At 41.1% G+C, this 16386-nt stretch overlaps 3 protein-coding genes across 3 annotated transcripts; 1 reads left to right on the top strand and 2 right to left on the bottom strand.

The window, feature by feature from the left end:
• The first annotated feature begins 194 nt into the window (after positions 1 to 194).
• LOC104423008 (casein kinase 1-like protein 2) lies at positions 195 to 5588 on the top strand. The gene is made up of 14 exons (XM_010035463.3): positions 195 to 423; positions 597 to 637; positions 1141 to 1210; positions 1304 to 1452; positions 1545 to 1640; positions 1714 to 1784; positions 2622 to 2683; positions 2783 to 2846; positions 2930 to 3014; positions 3144 to 3270; positions 3406 to 3488; positions 3572 to 3635; positions 3739 to 3881; positions 4905 to 5588. Exons 1-14 carry the CDS (start codon positions 348 to 350, stop codon positions 5199 to 5201), a joined length of 1428 nt encoding a protein of 475 aa, XP_010033765.2. The 5' UTR covers positions 195 to 347; the 3' UTR covers positions 5202 to 5588.
• A 762-nt stretch (positions 5589 to 6350) lies between these two features.
• Positions 6351 to 9976, bottom strand: LOC104423007 (eukaryotic initiation factor 4A-2). The gene is made up of 5 exons (XM_010035462.3): positions 9725 to 9976; positions 8792 to 8861; positions 8589 to 8692; positions 7876 to 8306; positions 6351 to 7265 (listed from the first exon to the last, which is right to left on the bottom strand). Exons 2-5 carry the CDS (start codon positions 8857 to 8859, stop codon positions 6630 to 6632), a joined length of 1239 nt encoding a protein of 412 aa, XP_010033764.1. The 5' UTR covers positions 8860 to 8861; positions 9725 to 9976; the 3' UTR covers positions 6351 to 6629.
• A 1891-nt stretch (positions 9977 to 11867) lies between these two features.
• LOC120289006 (telomere repeat-binding factor 4-like) lies at positions 11868 to 15589 on the bottom strand. The gene is given in 7 exon segments (XM_039303406.1): positions 11868 to 12034; positions 12116 to 12392; positions 12614 to 12697; positions 13213 to 13297; positions 13909 to 14105; positions 15335 to 15369; positions 15372 to 15589. Coding segments are annotated over 7 exon segments (822 nt in total). The 5' UTR covers positions 15484 to 15589; the 3' UTR covers positions 11868 to 12002.
• Between the last annotated feature and the right edge of the window lie 797 nt (positions 15590 to 16386).

The raw sequence follows: 16386 nt of genomic DNA, 5'->3' as shown, positions 1-16386 counted from the left end.
ATTTTTGAGTCAAAGTATATCGACAAAATTAGAAAATTTAAAATTGAATTGGTAGAACTGATTAAATTCTACAAAAACAATTAAATTCTAGAAAATTTGAAAAACTGAAAAGAAAGGGGGGTTTGAAAGCGATAAGAATGAATGGCAACGTTTTTAGACCCAAAAAAAGAAAAAAAAAGTTGAAAAGGAGGGAGAGACACCCACACCCACTTTCTCTCTCTAGCGTCTTTGTCCTTCCCTTCCCTGGCGCCTTTGATGGAGAGATAGAATTTCATTCAGCGGTCGCCTCTCCCGCACGCAGCGTTAGGGTTTCCCGGCCGCCGATCGCCGCCTCCGCCTCCGCCTCCATGGAGCCCCGCGTCGGCAACAAGTTCCGGCTCGGCCGCAAGATCGGCAGCGGATCGTTCGGCGAGATTTACCTCGGTCCCTTCCTCCCTCCTCTTTGAATTTTTTTTTTTCCTTTTTTTTTTTTGGGGCTTCTCCTCGAGCTGCTGCGGTTTTCCGCGTTCCTCTGGATTTGCTCCGTTTCGATCTCTTGTTGTCTTTCTTTGCGGTGACGGCGTTTTAGTGACTCGGGGATTTCGTTGACTTGGCAGGGACCCATGTGCAGACGAACGAGGAAGTTGCGATCAAGCTCGTGAGTGTTCCTTCATCCTAGCGTTGCCTTTTTCGCTGTGTGGTATTGTGCGATTTTTGCTTCAATTGGTGTGATTTTGTGGTTGCTCGGTTCGAGTCGTTTGATAGTACTCTTTTGAAATTTGAGCTGTGCAAGTTAACTTGGGAATGGTCGCAATTTGTTTTTTTTTTTTTTTTTTTTTTTTGCTGTGCGTGTTTGGGTCGTGTGGTGAAACTGATATTGTGTTCTCTCCGGCTGTTGAGGACTTTGTTCACGATAGGAGTTGATAGTCGACATGGGCAGTATGGTGGTTCAAACCTTAGTTAAAGCGTTTTCTATATGATGGATAATTGAATACTGTTTATGGCTTTTTGCCTTTCCTTTTTCAAAGAAGCTGGCTGAGCAATTTTGCGTTTGGTATTCCTTGATGCGTGAACCGGTCCGCGTGTGTTGCTGAAGTTGTTTTCTTTCTGTGTTTCTTCTGACGATTTGCATCTTGTTGGCACCTTTTTTCTTTTTTTCAGGAACCTGTCAAGACTAAGCATCCTCAATTGTTATACGAAGCGAAGTTGTATAAAATTCTTCAAGGAGGAAGTAAGACGTCTCCTGCATCCTGGGTATTTTATGCTAATTCTGTGATGTGTGCTCCTGGGTTGTTGCCTAACTGCTGATGTCTGATTGTGGTAGCTGGCATTCCAAATGTGAGATGGTTTGGTGCTGAAGGAGATTACAACGTCCTCGTGATGGACTTACTGGGGCCTAGTCTTGAAGATCTGTTTAACTTTTGCAGTAGAAAACTGTCTCTCAAGACTGTTCTCATGCTTGCAGATCAGATGGTAAGTGGAGTTGTTTTCTCTGTAGTGTGCGGAAGTGATTATTGTGCTTTATTAATCCCCTTGCGTGTCTTTGTTATCTCTATTCATTTCAGATCAATCGGATTGAATTTGTTCACTCGAAATCATTTCTTCATCGAGATATAAAGCCAGACAATTTCCTTATGGGTTTGGGGAGGCGTGCTAATCAGGTTGCCATCGGTACTCTTCATTTGCAATGATAATTTGTGTTTTCTGGGTTACTCATGGATGACTGGCATGCAGGTTTATGTAATCGATTTCGGTTTAGCAAAGAAGTATAGAGACACATCAACCCATCAACATATTCCCTACAGGTTGGCTTCATTTAATTTCCAAAAGTGCAGTTTAAGGATCTATGTGTTTCATCTATTATTTTTTTTTTACTGGTGCAAGTGCCAATATTGTTCTAAGCAATATGGACCTGAAATTGCTGTCATCTTATATTGTGTTAGATTGCTTGTCCTGTAAAAAGACCATGATTGGTAATTCATATGTGTGATCTTATTTATTCTATCCATGGTCACTTAGAGGGCAATACTGGCCTATAGATCCCAGGCTCCAGGGTGAATACTACCTCTTTAGTGAAGGGGTGAAACTGCCTACTTGACTTCCCATGCAGGCCCAAATGTGCAGGAGCCTCATCTCATGTATTTAGACGCACATTTTAGTAAGGGGAAGAAAGCATTTGCACTCAGTTTCTGTTTTAAGTCATGGGCATGGCTTTTATGGCAGCATAGTCAGAGAATGTCCTGGAAAATATATGTTGCCTTGTTTCAAGATTAGAAAAAGGTTTAGTTTGATTCTTCTTTTCTTTTTCTGCGTGCACGGTGAGGTGCATTTGCATTTACAATTGGTTCTTATGTATGCTTGGTGAGGCTTTATGGGTCTCCCTATTGCTTATCTATTTTGTATGATTATGTCTCATATTAAATGCCTGGCTCTCCCCTTGCTAGATCCCCTGGAGGGGAACAAAAGAGAAACAATTTTGGGGCCCATTGTGAGGCCTATATTGATGCCAACTTTCACTTAGTGGTACCTATACGGACCTGTATATGTGAAACAACTCTGGAGATGGGAATTATAGTTATTAATATTTGTACTCAATTACCTGATGCTAGTGCCACTTCTAATGCGTGATAAATGGTTTGTAGGGAAAACAAAAATTTGACGGGAACTGCGAGATATGCGAGCATGAATACTCACCTGGGCATTGGTAGGCCTAGTGCATACTCATTTGTACTGCTATCTCATGCTTGTTAGTTTGGCATGTACTGACTGCTTTTTATCCTGGGTATCTTCATGTTGTGCGAAGAACAAAGCCGCAGGGATGATTTAGAATCACTTGGATTTGTCTTAATGTACTTTCTGAGAGGAAGGTGGGACTCATCGCTGCCTATAGCTCTTCTTATTGTTCATATTCTTTGATTATTCCTTAGCAATGGCCCTATCCATCCTGCAGCCTTCCCTGGCAGGGACTTAAAGCAGGAACGAAGAAACAGAAGTATGAGAAAATCAGTGAAAAGAAAGTTTCAACTTCTATTGAGGTAAAATTACTGCTTACATAGAAATCTAGAGTTATGTCTTGAGGTAAACCTCCCCTCGTAAAAATGTCAGAGAACAAGGGAAGTATCATTTCTACAGTGAGTTGATGGGGATAATTTGCTCATCTGTAGGCCTTATGCCGGGGCTATCCATCAGAATTTGCATCGTACTTCCATTATTGTCGGTCATTGAGGTTCGATGACAAACCAGATTATACTTATTTGAAGAGACTTTTCCGAGACCTTTTCATCCGTGAAGGTTTGAACTTCCTCTGCTTCTGATAGTCTTGTCATTTTGTTAAATTGCACTGAATGTAGTTTAACAAATAATGGGGACAAGTTAATATTTCCTGTATCATTGGGTGATTTGTATCTAGTGCTTTTTGTGCTTTAGGTTTTCAGTTTGATTATGTTTTCGACTGGACCATTTTGAAATATCAACAATCACAGATTGCTACTGCAGCTCCTCGTCCTCTTGTAAGCAACTTTTCTTTGTTTTATTGGGGTATTAATAGGCAGTATACTGGGGTTTTTTACACCATTTTGACATTTTTATGCAGGGTTCTGGTGCTGGACCAAGTTTCGGCGGAACTTCCCCTGCTGTCAATGCCGATAAGCAATTAGGTAGTTCTCCATGCCCACTGACAACACCTGCTGGCAGGTGCAGTCTGCCAATTATGCGCCGTATTTGGGATTGCTGCTTGTCAGCTTGTGTACTTTGCTGCAGGTGGTGAAGATAATAGACCTGTTGGTTGGTCTTCAGCAGAGCCTTCTCGCAGGATGCATTCCGGACCAATAGTGACATCTGGAATTTTATCTAAACAAAAGAATCCAGCTGCAAATGAGCACGCTATCTCTAGAGATGCCATGGTTTGTAACTTCTTCTGTGCATTCTTTCATTATTTTGCTTACATGCCCTTATATCAAAGAATAGAATATACTTGTGAAAATGGGATGCGGTACAACACCATATCATGACTCACCAGAATATTTTGAGTGGAGAGCACTCGTGTTTTTAAGTGTCTACCATATGGAATATGTCTGTTGGTGACACCCTACAGCTGGATTCATGACCATGATGCAGTTGATTGTGACACATGAGGAGATCTGAAGAGACTTGATTGTTGTAAGACAATGTTTTCAAACAGATGTTTCGGCGACCAAACTAAGTTTACATGGAATGTGGTGCTGTTGTCATGCATATGCTAACTTTCAAAGTCTGTATTTTACAATTTTGGTTCGATTTACTAGACTGCAACTTTGCTCGTGTTTATCATGGACTTGGAACTTCTTGTATGATGCACATCATGATTTTCAATTGGTTGGAAAAGGTGATGCAGCTAATTGGAGTGATTTCCAGAGGCTTATGCTTGGTGCAGATTGTTTTCATGTGAAGCTATAGATTTTCCTGTTTACCTGACATATTGCGCAGTGTAGTATAGTGTTTCATTTAATGATAATCCTTGCTTGTATGCATAGCTGTCGGGACATTTTGAATGTTCTAGAGTGGTGGATTCTGTATATGATCACTGTGACTTTGATATACTTATGTTCATGATTTTGCTTCTATTAAACATATATATAGTTGCTTTTTAAGCTACCATCAGTATTATCTGTGCTTTTTCTTCAAAGAGAGAGATTCTTGCCAAGCAGCATAAAATATTACTGAATTATTTTTCGCATCCCCTGTACACAATGCCGAGGCTGTGCGAGAGTTATGATTCTTGTTATAAAGCACTGGTTTTGGTTTCTTTTTTTTTCCCTCCGCAAATGTTACGATAATGTCAAATTTACGTTAGTAAACCTTCTTATCTGATTTGTATTAAGCTTGATATTTTTATGGATTTTAATGTTAAACATGTGATTAATAGATGGTCACTTGAATCTATGCAGCCATCCAGTTCTAACTTTTTGTGGTCAAGTGGATCATCTAGGAGAGCGGCTGCCTCTAGCAGTCGTGAAGCGGTTGTTCCTGGGAAGGAATCCGATCTTTCCACCCTGCGTACAACAGATATAAACCCTGGAGCACTCCCAAAGTTTCCAGGTGGCCAGAGAAGTTCACCTATTGGATCATCAGAGCAGAATCGTCCTTCTGGTAGTAAAAGTGCCTCAAACACGAAGAATCTTGAGTCCACTCTTAAGGGTATTGAGAGCTTGCACTTTAACAATGATGAGAAATTGCGGTATTAGCGACTCCCCATTTCTCTGTCTATGCCCTCTGTATATTCTATGCGGTTACCTTGTCATCATTGCCTGGAGTTTTTCGAAGCCTGTATATACTGCTTGAAGGAAGATGCATTTCTCAGACTGTGGTTTTACTGGGAGCTTTTGCATCCAACCGCAGAATAAGTGGGTAGAGTGCATCTTCTGCAAAAGAATCCAATCCAGATGGTCGGTTTTGTTTACATTTATTCGGTTTGACTGATCATAAGGTCATTCGCTGGTGAAAACCGGATTTACACTTGCTGACTATAGGTAAACTATTAGTAAGTGAAATGTCTCACGAAAAATTATGACTGTTGTACTTTTTCTGGGATGTTATGGATTGCACATAATTGAAATTGTAGTTTGCTCAAACACGACATTTTTAGCACCAAACTGCAGCTCCTAAGCTGGTCATTGTTCTTGATCGAGGCGACTGAAGACAACAGGTACGCATATCCATGGCGAACGAAGATTAGAGCTCAGCGTGTGGTTTCAGGGTTTGTGTTCATGGGCGATTATATGGAGGTTAATTCATGTCAATATTTTGTGCATCTGATGGCTTAAGCAGTGGGTATGATACGTCAAAGAAAGAGGGCACGCATGGCAAAGACGTGAGCACTGTAGAAAAGCTTACTCCTAACTAATAAATTGCGCCAGCGAGGACCTAGCAGTTGTTTAATTAGTAAAAAGAGATGCCCATCGTGCGGAGTGAGACATGAGTCATTAGGGAGGTCGTGGAAACCATGGAGGAAAGTAATTGCACTGGGTGCAGTTGCCACAGCACTCAGCAGCCTCGACTCAAAACTATCCACGAACCTCGCGTATTTTCTGATGGAACCCTGGACTTAATCTCATTGACTTACTTTCCTGGATCGTGTTAGTGCACTTGGCAACAGCAAATGGCAATGACCGGATTGAACTCCCCCCATCATTGTCCTTTAGGCATAATGCAAATGATTGATGTGTGGAAGGACAGACTAGAGAGAAACTATCGAATTATTTTGCTCCTCCTATAGCTTTGACCATTCAAGCTAGTTTCGGTTGTCGAGTCTAATAAAGAAGGGTCGACTCTAGCAAGAGAAGCCAAATCAAGGCCAGAACACCAAAGAAAGAGCTGGAACGAAACGAAGAGAGTAAAGGTGACAAGCAATATGAAATATATAGAAAGGGGCGGATCAAAACAGACGCAAGTGGTCCAACCTACTACATGACTTTCGACAGCGTTACGAAAAAGACCGCACAAAACCAAACCTCCCTGCAACACTTGCCGCAGGGATGTTGCAATTGAGGCTCCGTTACAATTAAATGGTCATATAGACTTAGCAAAGTACCTTAAGTTACTGAAACAAAAGAGCAACAAAAACTGCTTAAGAGATGGAAAAATTTCACTCGCCACAGAGACCAAAAACCTCTTCAAAGGAGATCAGCCACATTCGATGGTAGCTCCTCGACGACCACATTGTAGAACTTTTGTATATCGAACAGCATCCTCTCATCGTCCCTTGTCACAAAGTTTATGGCAACACCCTTTCTTCCAAAACGTCCACCACGTCCTATACGATGTAGGTAATTCTCCGGTTGGGTTGGCAGATCATAATTAATAACAAGTGAGACTTGCTGCACATCAATTCCACGAGCCAAGAGATCGGTGGTGATGAGAACCCGAGAAGACCCAGACCTGAACTCCCGCATGATTATATCACGAGTATTCTGGTCCATGTCACCATGAGTAGCAGAGACAGTGTGGTCTCGGCTTCGCATTTTGTCAGTCAGCCAGTCGACTTTGCGCCTGGTATTGACAAAAATGACACTCTGGGTGATGGCCAGGGTTTCATAGAGATCGCACAACGTTTCCAGCTTCCATTCTTCCTTGTCGACATTGACATGAAACTGCTTGATACCCTCGAGGGTGAGCTCTTCGCGCTTCACCAAAATTCTAACAGGCTTGTTCATGAATTTCCTAGTGATCTCAAGGGCCTCTGGTGGCATTGTAGCCGAAAATACACCAACCTGAATCTTTGATGGCAGCAGCTGGAAAATGTCGTAGATCTGAAAAAAGAGAACAGTAGTAGTGAGTCACAGGTAAAATCACCTTGATGATGTAAACCACAGTGCAGTGCTATAGATTAATGAGCCAAACCACACAAAAGAACCAGAAAAGGCATCCCTTGATAATCCTAAAATGTGCAGGTAGGTCAAAACAAAATTGTACAAAGGGAGAAGATATACATGCATAAGTGCACATATGTTACATGTAAAATATGGTGGCACAGATCCATTTCTCGTAACCCCGTGACCACCCGTCATGGAGTACATATTTCAACAGTGCACACAAAAGGGGCCAGGACTTGTCAAACAGCTCCATCATTAACAGCAATTCGTTCAGCCCATTATATCATCATATATGCCATAGCAATTGCTGATCTACTAGTCCACATCCATGACGATTGCTTTTGCCCGCCATTTCGCTTGGCGGGGTTTATTAGTTATTGCTCACAATTTTCTTTTTACGAATGTTTATGAACCATATTCATGTTAACCACAAATGATAGGACCTCAACAAATGTATTAGTAGAAGTCATTTATCTAGATCAAGCTTCTTATAAGTGTTCTAAACAAGAAAACTAGAAAAGAACAAAGATCTTAGACCACCGCAAACCTGATCTTTGAATCCTCGTGAAAGCATTTCATCGGCTTCATCTAACACGAACATCTTGATATAATCAGGTCGAAGTGACTGTCTCCGCAGCATGTCGAAAACACGGCCAGGGGTACCCACAACAACATGCACGCCACTTTGAAGAATACGCTGATCCTCCCTAACACTGGTTCCACCCACACAAGCATGAACCTTCACACCCAAATAGTCACCCAATGCTCGCATGACCTTCTCAATTTGCTGAGCCAATTCCCTAGTTGGGGCCAAAACTAGAGACTGGCATTGAACAACATCATAGTCAAGTTGTTGCAAGATTCCGGAACAGAAAGTTGCAGTTTTTCCAGTTCCAGATTGAGCCTGTTGAATCACATCAAGACCCTTACAAAATGGCACAATTCCCCTTTGTTGAATGGCAGAAGGCTTCTCAAAACCTTGATAAGAAGATAACAGGAGGAATAATCAGTGCATGATCAACTTGAATATAACAGCCACAGAAACATATGAACGCTGGTCAGGTAGCAAATCAGAATACAATAACTACATTTTCAGAACTTTACATCTCAGACAGTCAGAATTTAGCAGAAAGTTCTCAATGATCGCACCACCAAGTAATGTAGGTACTTGTTCGACAAAAAGAGCGATTAAGCAAGCTAATGGAAAATTCGAGAGTAGCAACTAAATCTGTAAGTGGGGGGGATCCTCTCTAGACGTACCATAAGCATAGATGCCCCTGAGGAGGTTTTCCTGCAGACCCATCGAGTCAAAGCTATCGTAAACCTCATCATAAGAAGTAAAAAATTCTTGCGCTTCAGTTGTCCTGCAAACAATATACGCACCACGGCAAACAATCAATTCACTTTAACTCAGAATCATTCAATCGAAAAGGAGCATGACACGGAACAGGAGGAAAACTTACAGCTCATTAATCTTGGAATCAAACTGACGGGGATCAAACTGAGATCCTTCTGGTGTCAAGCCTGCCATGACTGCACAAAAAAGAACCAAAAAAAAAAAAATCATTCAAGGAACACTTCCGCCTCGCAGAGGCCGAAGTTTAGTATGAAAAACAGAATAAGGTAGCAACAAGAAGTCGAGTCTTCCTAGTCCTAATCCACCATATAAAATAAAAGACCCCAACGACACGCAGCAATCCAGCCGCATCGACGCACCCCCAGTCTCCAACCACCAAAAACTGACTTACCAGCTTCCAAAAACCCCCCACCCCTTTCCCAAATCCCCATATCTAGTAATCCACAAACGTCCGGGAAACTTGCCTCGGACGGATTCCCAGTGCCAAGGCACGTTAAAATTCCCCCAAATTCGCTCCCCAAATAAAAAAAAAAGGCGGCATCCACAATCCAGCTTCTAGGAAAGACTCGCCGCCGCATCGAGACACCCCCAGTCTGCAACCACCAAAAACCGACCATCCAGCTCCCAAAACTCCCTCCCCTCCCCCTCCCCCGTCCCAAATCCCCATCTCCTGGCAATCCACGAACGTCCGGGAAACTGGCCTCGGAAGGATTCCCAATGCCGAAACACCTCAAATTGGCCCCCGACTTTTCTCCCCGAATCAGAAAAGGCGGCATCCAGATCAAGAAATTCCGATCTCGGGAGACGTGGAGAGAGCCTCCTCCCGAGATCCGAATCCCCGAAATCAATCTCCCACCGGCCGCGGCCTCCCCGAAGCCGGCCACGGAATCAACCAACGCCACTCTAAACCCACCCCCAAAAAAAAAAAAAAAAGAAAATCTCGCAAATCGCCGACCAAAAACCGACGACGCAGCGGCGGCGGCGAGCTACGACGGCTCTAGAGAGAGAGAGAGAGAGAGAGAGAGAGGGGGGAAGGAACCTGAGCGATGATGCTGGTGGAGATGAAGAGAGAGAGAGAGAGAGAGAGAAAGGGGGGGTTTTTTTGCAATCAAACTCCTCGGATCTGAGCCCGCGGAGTTTGAAGATTGGAGAAGGAGGAAGGAGGAAGGGGTGGAGGAGCTTCTTGCTGTTGTTGTTGTTTGCTGAGGAATGATGGTGATGAGGATGTTGCAGAAGGGAGAGGAGGCGAGAACCAAGGAAAGCGCGTGCGACAACCTTTTAGGTTATTTTTGAAACAAGATTGCGTTGGCTATTCGCCTTACTCCGGATGCTTCACTTTCTTCCGGATTTGCCCTCCCCCGTCCCTCCCATTATTACCCACTTCTTCTCCGTCTATTATTCTCGCCTCCTCCACTTAATTTTGCTCATTTAAATATATGTCTTTTCTTTTCTTCTTCTTCTTTTTTTATAAAAACTCCATTTATCTCGTGAGAGATAAATAATTCGAAAAGTATTATCCTAAAAAGCGATCTATACCTTTTTGAATAATGAATTAATGAAAGATGTTTCATATTCGCGAAATTGTTTAAATATAAATTATTGTCAATAATGAAAATATTTTCTTGATTATTTATTTAAAATCATATAAGCCATCATTTTCAGGAAAATATTTTCTAAATCATTAATTTTCCCAAAATAAACAGTATACTAGACACAACTCTAAAGAGAGATGTGATAATGACAGTCATCAGAAATGATGTCTTTTATTCAATAATAATCCAAAAAAAAAAAAAACCTCGATCTAGACTGACATAACTAAATTTGTGGTTCGCATTGGATTACGAAAAATAGATAAATTAGAATTGCTCATTATGTTTATTTTTCAGACCAAGTATAATTAGCTATAACGTTTATTCAGTAAAAGAATAATTTGATCCAACCAGCGATGATTTTGGGCATTATAGTCAGACTTTCGAATTTCGGGAAAATCTTCATTTGTCCTATCAAATGTTCATCGAAGCAAATGTCCAGACTTTAGATACCGTCTGCTTGGACTTGCTTTGAAAGATCGTTGATAGATACATAACTTTTTTTTTTGAAAGATTATTAATTTTTTGGGGTCAATTTATCCTCTCTCTTCTTTTTTTTTTTTTTTTTTTTTTCTGACTATAAGCCCCGTGAAAAGAATCATGATCCTATTTTTCAACATAGCCCCTAGAGGATTCGAAAGGCGTCGGCAAAAGCAAAGATAAGGTTAGACACTATTGGAGGTCAAGTGGTCGGGAGGAAGCTTAACGAAAAAGGAGGATTATGATTTGACCAGTTCCCCAGCACAAGCATAACTTAAGAATTAAGCAATTCGTAAAGGAAGCGGCTACAATAATAGATCATACCGGAGAAACTACCACGATGCCATCCATTTATATATATATATATATGTACATATGTTATTTTGCCTGATTGGCATCTGCGCAGAAAGTGAGAGACAAAGATCGATAGATTGAAAGTGACATCCATCTCAAGTTCCCTTTTTGCAGTAGAACAAGGGCAGGGTTTAAATTGGTCATCCGTGATCGAATTTCTGTGCATAGGTATCTGGGTAGAGGAGTGGTCGATCGGATTCTTTCCGTCGCAATCAAAATTCGGCATCTATCGGCTCAAAAAGAATGACATTGACAACCCACAATCTGTCAAACGTCGCTGGAAGGCCTAAAGAGTGTTTGTTACTTGCGGGTCCCGATGTCTGCATCATAAAAATTTGACATGCTCACATGACTAGCGAAAGCTACGTCAAATCTGTCATCCGATACCCTGAATTATAAAGATGTAAAGGTCTGAAAAAATATCAAACTCGACCGCATCAAGTCCTTCATTGAGAAAAGACTAACAAAAGAAGATGAAGCTCGACAAATTTGTGATGGCATATTAAAGGCATCTTGATGGAGTTATTCTCGAGTCCAGTGGACCGCAATTGCAGTTTGCAAACCGAAAAGCCTATTATCATTCTAAATTCTCTCTTTAGCCCCAGGTGGGAAAAATAGCTTCCTTAGGGTCGTTCATAATAATTGACGAATAGCTGTAATTAGCACACACCTTGAAGGTCAAAGGAAAATCTCAAGAAAAGACTAATCTTCTGAAGCAGAACAAATAAAGAATTATTTACTCGTAAGCAGCAACATATATGATCTAACGGATATTCAACCAAATAAGAGCGCTTGAGGCAAGAAAATCCTAAGTATGTTACATGGAAAAATTTACATGCAAGGCAAGTCAGATAATTACAGCAAGTATAATCCTTTGGAGTTACAATGAATGCATTATGTCATGAGAACAAATTCACCTTGCAAACCTGCAAAGCAAAACCCCACGGGAAATTTTTTCAGAGCTCAGCACTGCAAGGGCAATTAGAGAGTAAGAGGATTGAACTTACATTGTTCATATATCTCTTGTACTAGCTGTAGCGTCATAACCGCATCATCTGCCATTTTTGAGACTCGTTCGGCCTCCTTAACAGCCTCAGCAGCCAAAAACGATTTGTTCTCTGCTTCAACAACGTTGTAGGCGGCAGCCATTGCCACCTCTTTCATTGTCTCATGACTTGACAATGCCAACTGCTGTGATGGCAGGGACCGAACTACCTTCTGCTCTGGGACAGATGTTTTTGTTCCTAGAGGAGCTTGTCGACTGATCTTATAATATTTCTCCACCTGCAATAACAGTAAGGGAAATCGGATGATGCTACATTTCCGTAAAAGCATACAAAAAATTCGGTAATATCAGCCAAGGAGAAAGGGGAGGGGGGGGACGCAACATCCATACTAAAGACAACCCTTGCGGTAAATCCAAGCCTTGTCAAGGTCAACAATTCATATCTCAAATAACATGCCGTTTGATAAAACTCACATTAATGTGAAAAAAGAAAATTTACCTTTTCGAGTTTGCCTTGAGAAACAAGCCTTCTCAATTTTGAACTCAGTAATCTTTTAAAATTTGGTGGCACCTCTTGCCTTTGCTGCATTTTTGGCAAGTAAACTAATGTTATACCACCTCCTGAAAGTAAGAACTACCATTGAAGCAGACACAAGAGTCGACTAAAGAACTGACATCATCTCTTTCCTCCTGATAAAACAATTTGAGTATTAATCACCTGTGGAAGGCTAGAGCAAATGTTAGCATTAAATGTTGCTTTTGAGATTGATTTAATCCCTTTAGGACAAACCTAAATACACAAAAGATCCCACCTTCAACTTAAGAAAGCATATCCGCGGTGGTGAGGCATTGGCGGTCTTATAACTACTTCTCTCGTCATTCAGTAAAAGCCACACACGCACCCAAAGTATATATAGATAAAGTGCAGCCTGTAGATCACATGTAACACACATCGCGCAAGCCACATGTGCCTATCAACATAACTTCACTAAAGATGTTTGTCACGGCTTCTACAATGTGCATAAAAAAATCACCAAAAAATATTCCAAACATTCCCAGTGACAAATTAAAATGCTGTCACAAAAGATCTCAACTTACCTCAATGAAGCTAACAATAGCACCAATGTCGGATCCATTGGGACCTTTCGGGGATGAAAGTGCATCAAAGATTAGCGTGTTGTCCCTATATATCCAAAAAATTCATCAATGAAAACTTGAAAAGCCTGAAAGATGAAGCAAAGTAATTTGTTACTTCCAATTGACAAGAAAGGGCTCAACTTGAAGCTTATAAGAATGCAAAGTATTCTAAATAGAAGAATCAAAAACAGCAATCCAGCAACATTACAGAGTTGATATCGGAGCATACAACACAAAGAATGTCCTTCTACCTTCCACAAAGTGCCCAGAACAGAAGTACACTCTGTGACTCAAGAGTGTGACACTATTGTATTGTTGTGTCATGCACTGTGTGGTCGGGGACATGGTACGGACTGATGGCCGAATCAGTTCCTTGTGATAATTGTCTTACACCATACAAAGAACAAAGGCCTATACAAAAATCAGGTAGAAGTAAAGCAAATTTTCATCTAGCAAATGCTCAACCAATAACGAATGCCCACTTAAGAGATTCCTGCATAAGCTTCTTTCTTTTTCTTCCTGCAGTGGTCCAATGTGCAAGTTTACAAAATCCCAAGTAGATGCCAGAGAGAAGGGAGTATAAACAGAAAGGATAAGAAAGGATAGAAGTAAAAAAGATTGCCGTTACTGAAAAGGAAAAGGAGCACAGATACCCACAGTGAATAATTTTTGCCATCTTGAAAGCTATTTGAAGAATTGACCAATGCAACATCAGTAGATGCAGCATGAGCTTGTGGATTTAGAGGCACGGTACTGGACTGAGGAGCGGCCATCAGACTTTTCACTTTTGACAGCCTTTGTTTATCTCTAGAACCTTGTCCAGAAGTACCGACGCTCAAGTTACGCCACTTGTCCTGGATATGGAAGATTAAAAGGTGTAATCATCATGCGTTTTCACAAAGAAAAAAAGAAAAGAAGAGAAAATTGAAATTATGGGATGCTACTTTCTCTGTACAAAAGAAAATGAAAAACAAGGCATCACACTTCATTATGGGATGCTATTATGTCTGTACAAAAGAAAATGAAAAACAAGATATCACACTTCATTATGGGATGCTATTATGTCTGTACAAAAGAAAATGAAAAACAAGGTATCGCACTTCATTATAGGATGCCGTTATCTCTGTACAAAGGAAAATGTGAAAACAAGGAACCACACTGCATTTCAGCTCAGACAGAGCTGATTTGATCCAGCTATGCATAAATTCATAAATAGAGTAATATATCAACACATTGGGCGTTGTCTACGACAGCTCCAGAGTAAGCTGATATGGCAACAGAGATCCCCAACTTATCTAAAGGTAAGATGAGTAAAATCAAAATCTTATTGACAATGCAAAAATGAAATGAGTCTGCAACATGACAATCAAATATTTGCTCACGGCGACATATAGTTTTGTGCAACAATACGAGCGCATCAAACAAGGCTTAACATAATGATCGATTCTCAAATTGACCCGCGCAACGCACGGCATGTTTCAGAATTTCGAGAAGCAATGAAAACCGAAAAAAATGTCATAACCCAATTTTTCCATTGACCAAATTGTGCTAGGTATTTTCGAAGAGTTAAAATTCTGTTTCATCAACACAACAGTCAATTCTCTCCTTCAAACTTCAATTAAAGCTGCCAAAACTACATTCGACACCGCAGCTGCATCAGATTCGACGGCACCATCACAAACTTTGAAATTCAACCTGAAACCCATCAAGGAACTTTTCTTGCTCAAATAAAAGACACTCATCCCTTTCCCCTAGTTCCGCCCTGGATAACTTTCCGAAAAACAGCCGGAGAGCGATGCCAAGTACTTTCCACGGAAGCGAAGATCGCCATTCGAATTTCAATTTTCCCGCACACCGCGAAACTCCTTGCGCTAGAAACGCCAAAAATCACCCGCATTGCACTGCGACGAGGAACACGAGTCTCTGTCGCCGAAGCGCGCATTTAAACCTCGAGCGCAAATGTCGAAAAAGCTATCGCCTTGTCGAGGATCAGCACCGGACAGAAAAAACCCAGGAAATGCACGCGTCCGAGCACCGAAAGTTCACAGAAAAATAAAAGGGAGAAGGGAGAAGGGAGAGCGACCTTGAGGTCGATGTTGGAGCGATTGACGAGGGCGGGGCGAATTCGGGGTCCTTGAGGATGTTCTTCCACTTGCCGGCGCCGTGCTTGGCGATTCCGGCGAGGAGCGCCTCCTCCTCCTCCTTCGTCCACTTCAGCTTCTGGTTCCCCATATCTCGCCGGCGGCGATTCTCCCGGCGATCGGCGACGCGGGACGCGCAGTTTGCAGACTCTCTCTCTCTCTCTCTCTCTCTCTCTCTCTCTCTCTGTGTATCTGGGTCCTTGTGATTACGAAGAGTCGAAGACGACGGCCTTTTTGTGCTTTCGAAGCTCCCGCCCGCTCGAGGCGTTGCTCCTTTTATTATTATTATTATTTAATTATGGCGGTTTTTTTTCTTTATATGGGCCACCATTTCCCTTTCTAGTTCAACTTTTCTCACCGAGGTCCCCGGTTAAAGATAAATAAATAAATATATATATATCTTTATTTACAGACATTAATTTTAAAAAATATGGATATATACATTATGGGCGCATTTGTTTGTGTTTCTATTCAAAAAGTGTTTCAGATAACAGAAATTAGAAAAAATTATTTCTATTCCGGAGAACAATTTTTAATCAGAAAAACGCGTTTGATAAACTTATTCCGAGAATAAAAAAAAAAGAATAGAAATATGTTTGGTAAATTTGTGTTCTTTTTTTGTTTCTTTTAATTTTTTAATTTTATTTTTCCTTTTTTTTCTTTATTTTTTTATTTTTAAATTTTAATTTTCCTTTTTTTCTTCTTCTTCGGACCTGCCGGCCTAGCTACGCGAGGCTCCGTGGTTGGGCAACGCTCGACCTCGGCCGGGGCCTACGACACTCCAATGAGTTCACCGCTATGACCGAGGCCGGCAACCGGCCAAAGAAAAAGAAGAAGAAAATAAGAAGAAAAAAAGAGAAGAAAATAAAGGAAAGAAAAATTTTGTTCTTAAAAATTGTTCTAGAAACAAGAAACAAGTTTTTTTTTTTCTTTCTTTCTGTTCTAATTTTGTTCCCGATAACAAAAAACAGATTTGGAAAAAAAAAAAAACGCA

This window comes from Eucalyptus grandis, chromosome 10, assembly GCF_016545825.1.
Source record: "Eucalyptus grandis isolate ANBG69807.140 chromosome 10, ASM1654582v1, whole genome shotgun sequence".
NCBI classification, from domain to species: domain Eukaryota; kingdom Viridiplantae; phylum Streptophyta; class Magnoliopsida; order Myrtales; family Myrtaceae; genus Eucalyptus; species Eucalyptus grandis.
This window is presented reverse-complemented; position numbering and strand designations above follow the sequence as displayed.

What these genes read in the sequence shown, in the direction of transcription:
- LOC104423008 (XM_010035463.3), top strand. Translation starts at nt 348, where the DNA reads ATGGAGCCCCGCGTCGGCAACAAGTTCCGGCTCGGCCGCAAGATCGGC. An exon ending in GAATACTCACCTGGGCATTG is followed by an intron (nt 2,684 to 2,782) that starts GTAGGCCTAGTG and finishes TGTTGTGCGAAG; the next exon opens with AACAAAGCCGCAGGGATGAT. An exon ending in CTATCTCTAGAGATGCCATG is followed by an intron (nt 3,882 to 4,904) that starts GTTTGTAACTTC and finishes GAATCTATGCAG; the next exon opens with CCATCCAGTTCTAACTTTTT.
- LOC104423007 (XM_010035462.3), bottom strand. Translation starts at nt 8,859, where the DNA reads ATGGCAGGCTTGACACCAGAAGGATCTCAGTTTGATCCCCGTCAGTTT. An exon ending in GATTCCAAGATTAATGAGCT is followed by an intron (nt 8,693 to 8,791) that starts GTAAGTTTTCCT and finishes TATTGTTTGCAG; the next exon opens with GACAACTGAAGCGCAAGAAT. An exon ending in CAGGGGCATCTATGCTTATG is followed by an intron (nt 8,307 to 8,588) that starts GTACGTCTAGAG and finishes CTTCTTATCAAG; the next exon opens with GTTTTGAGAAGCCTTCTGCC.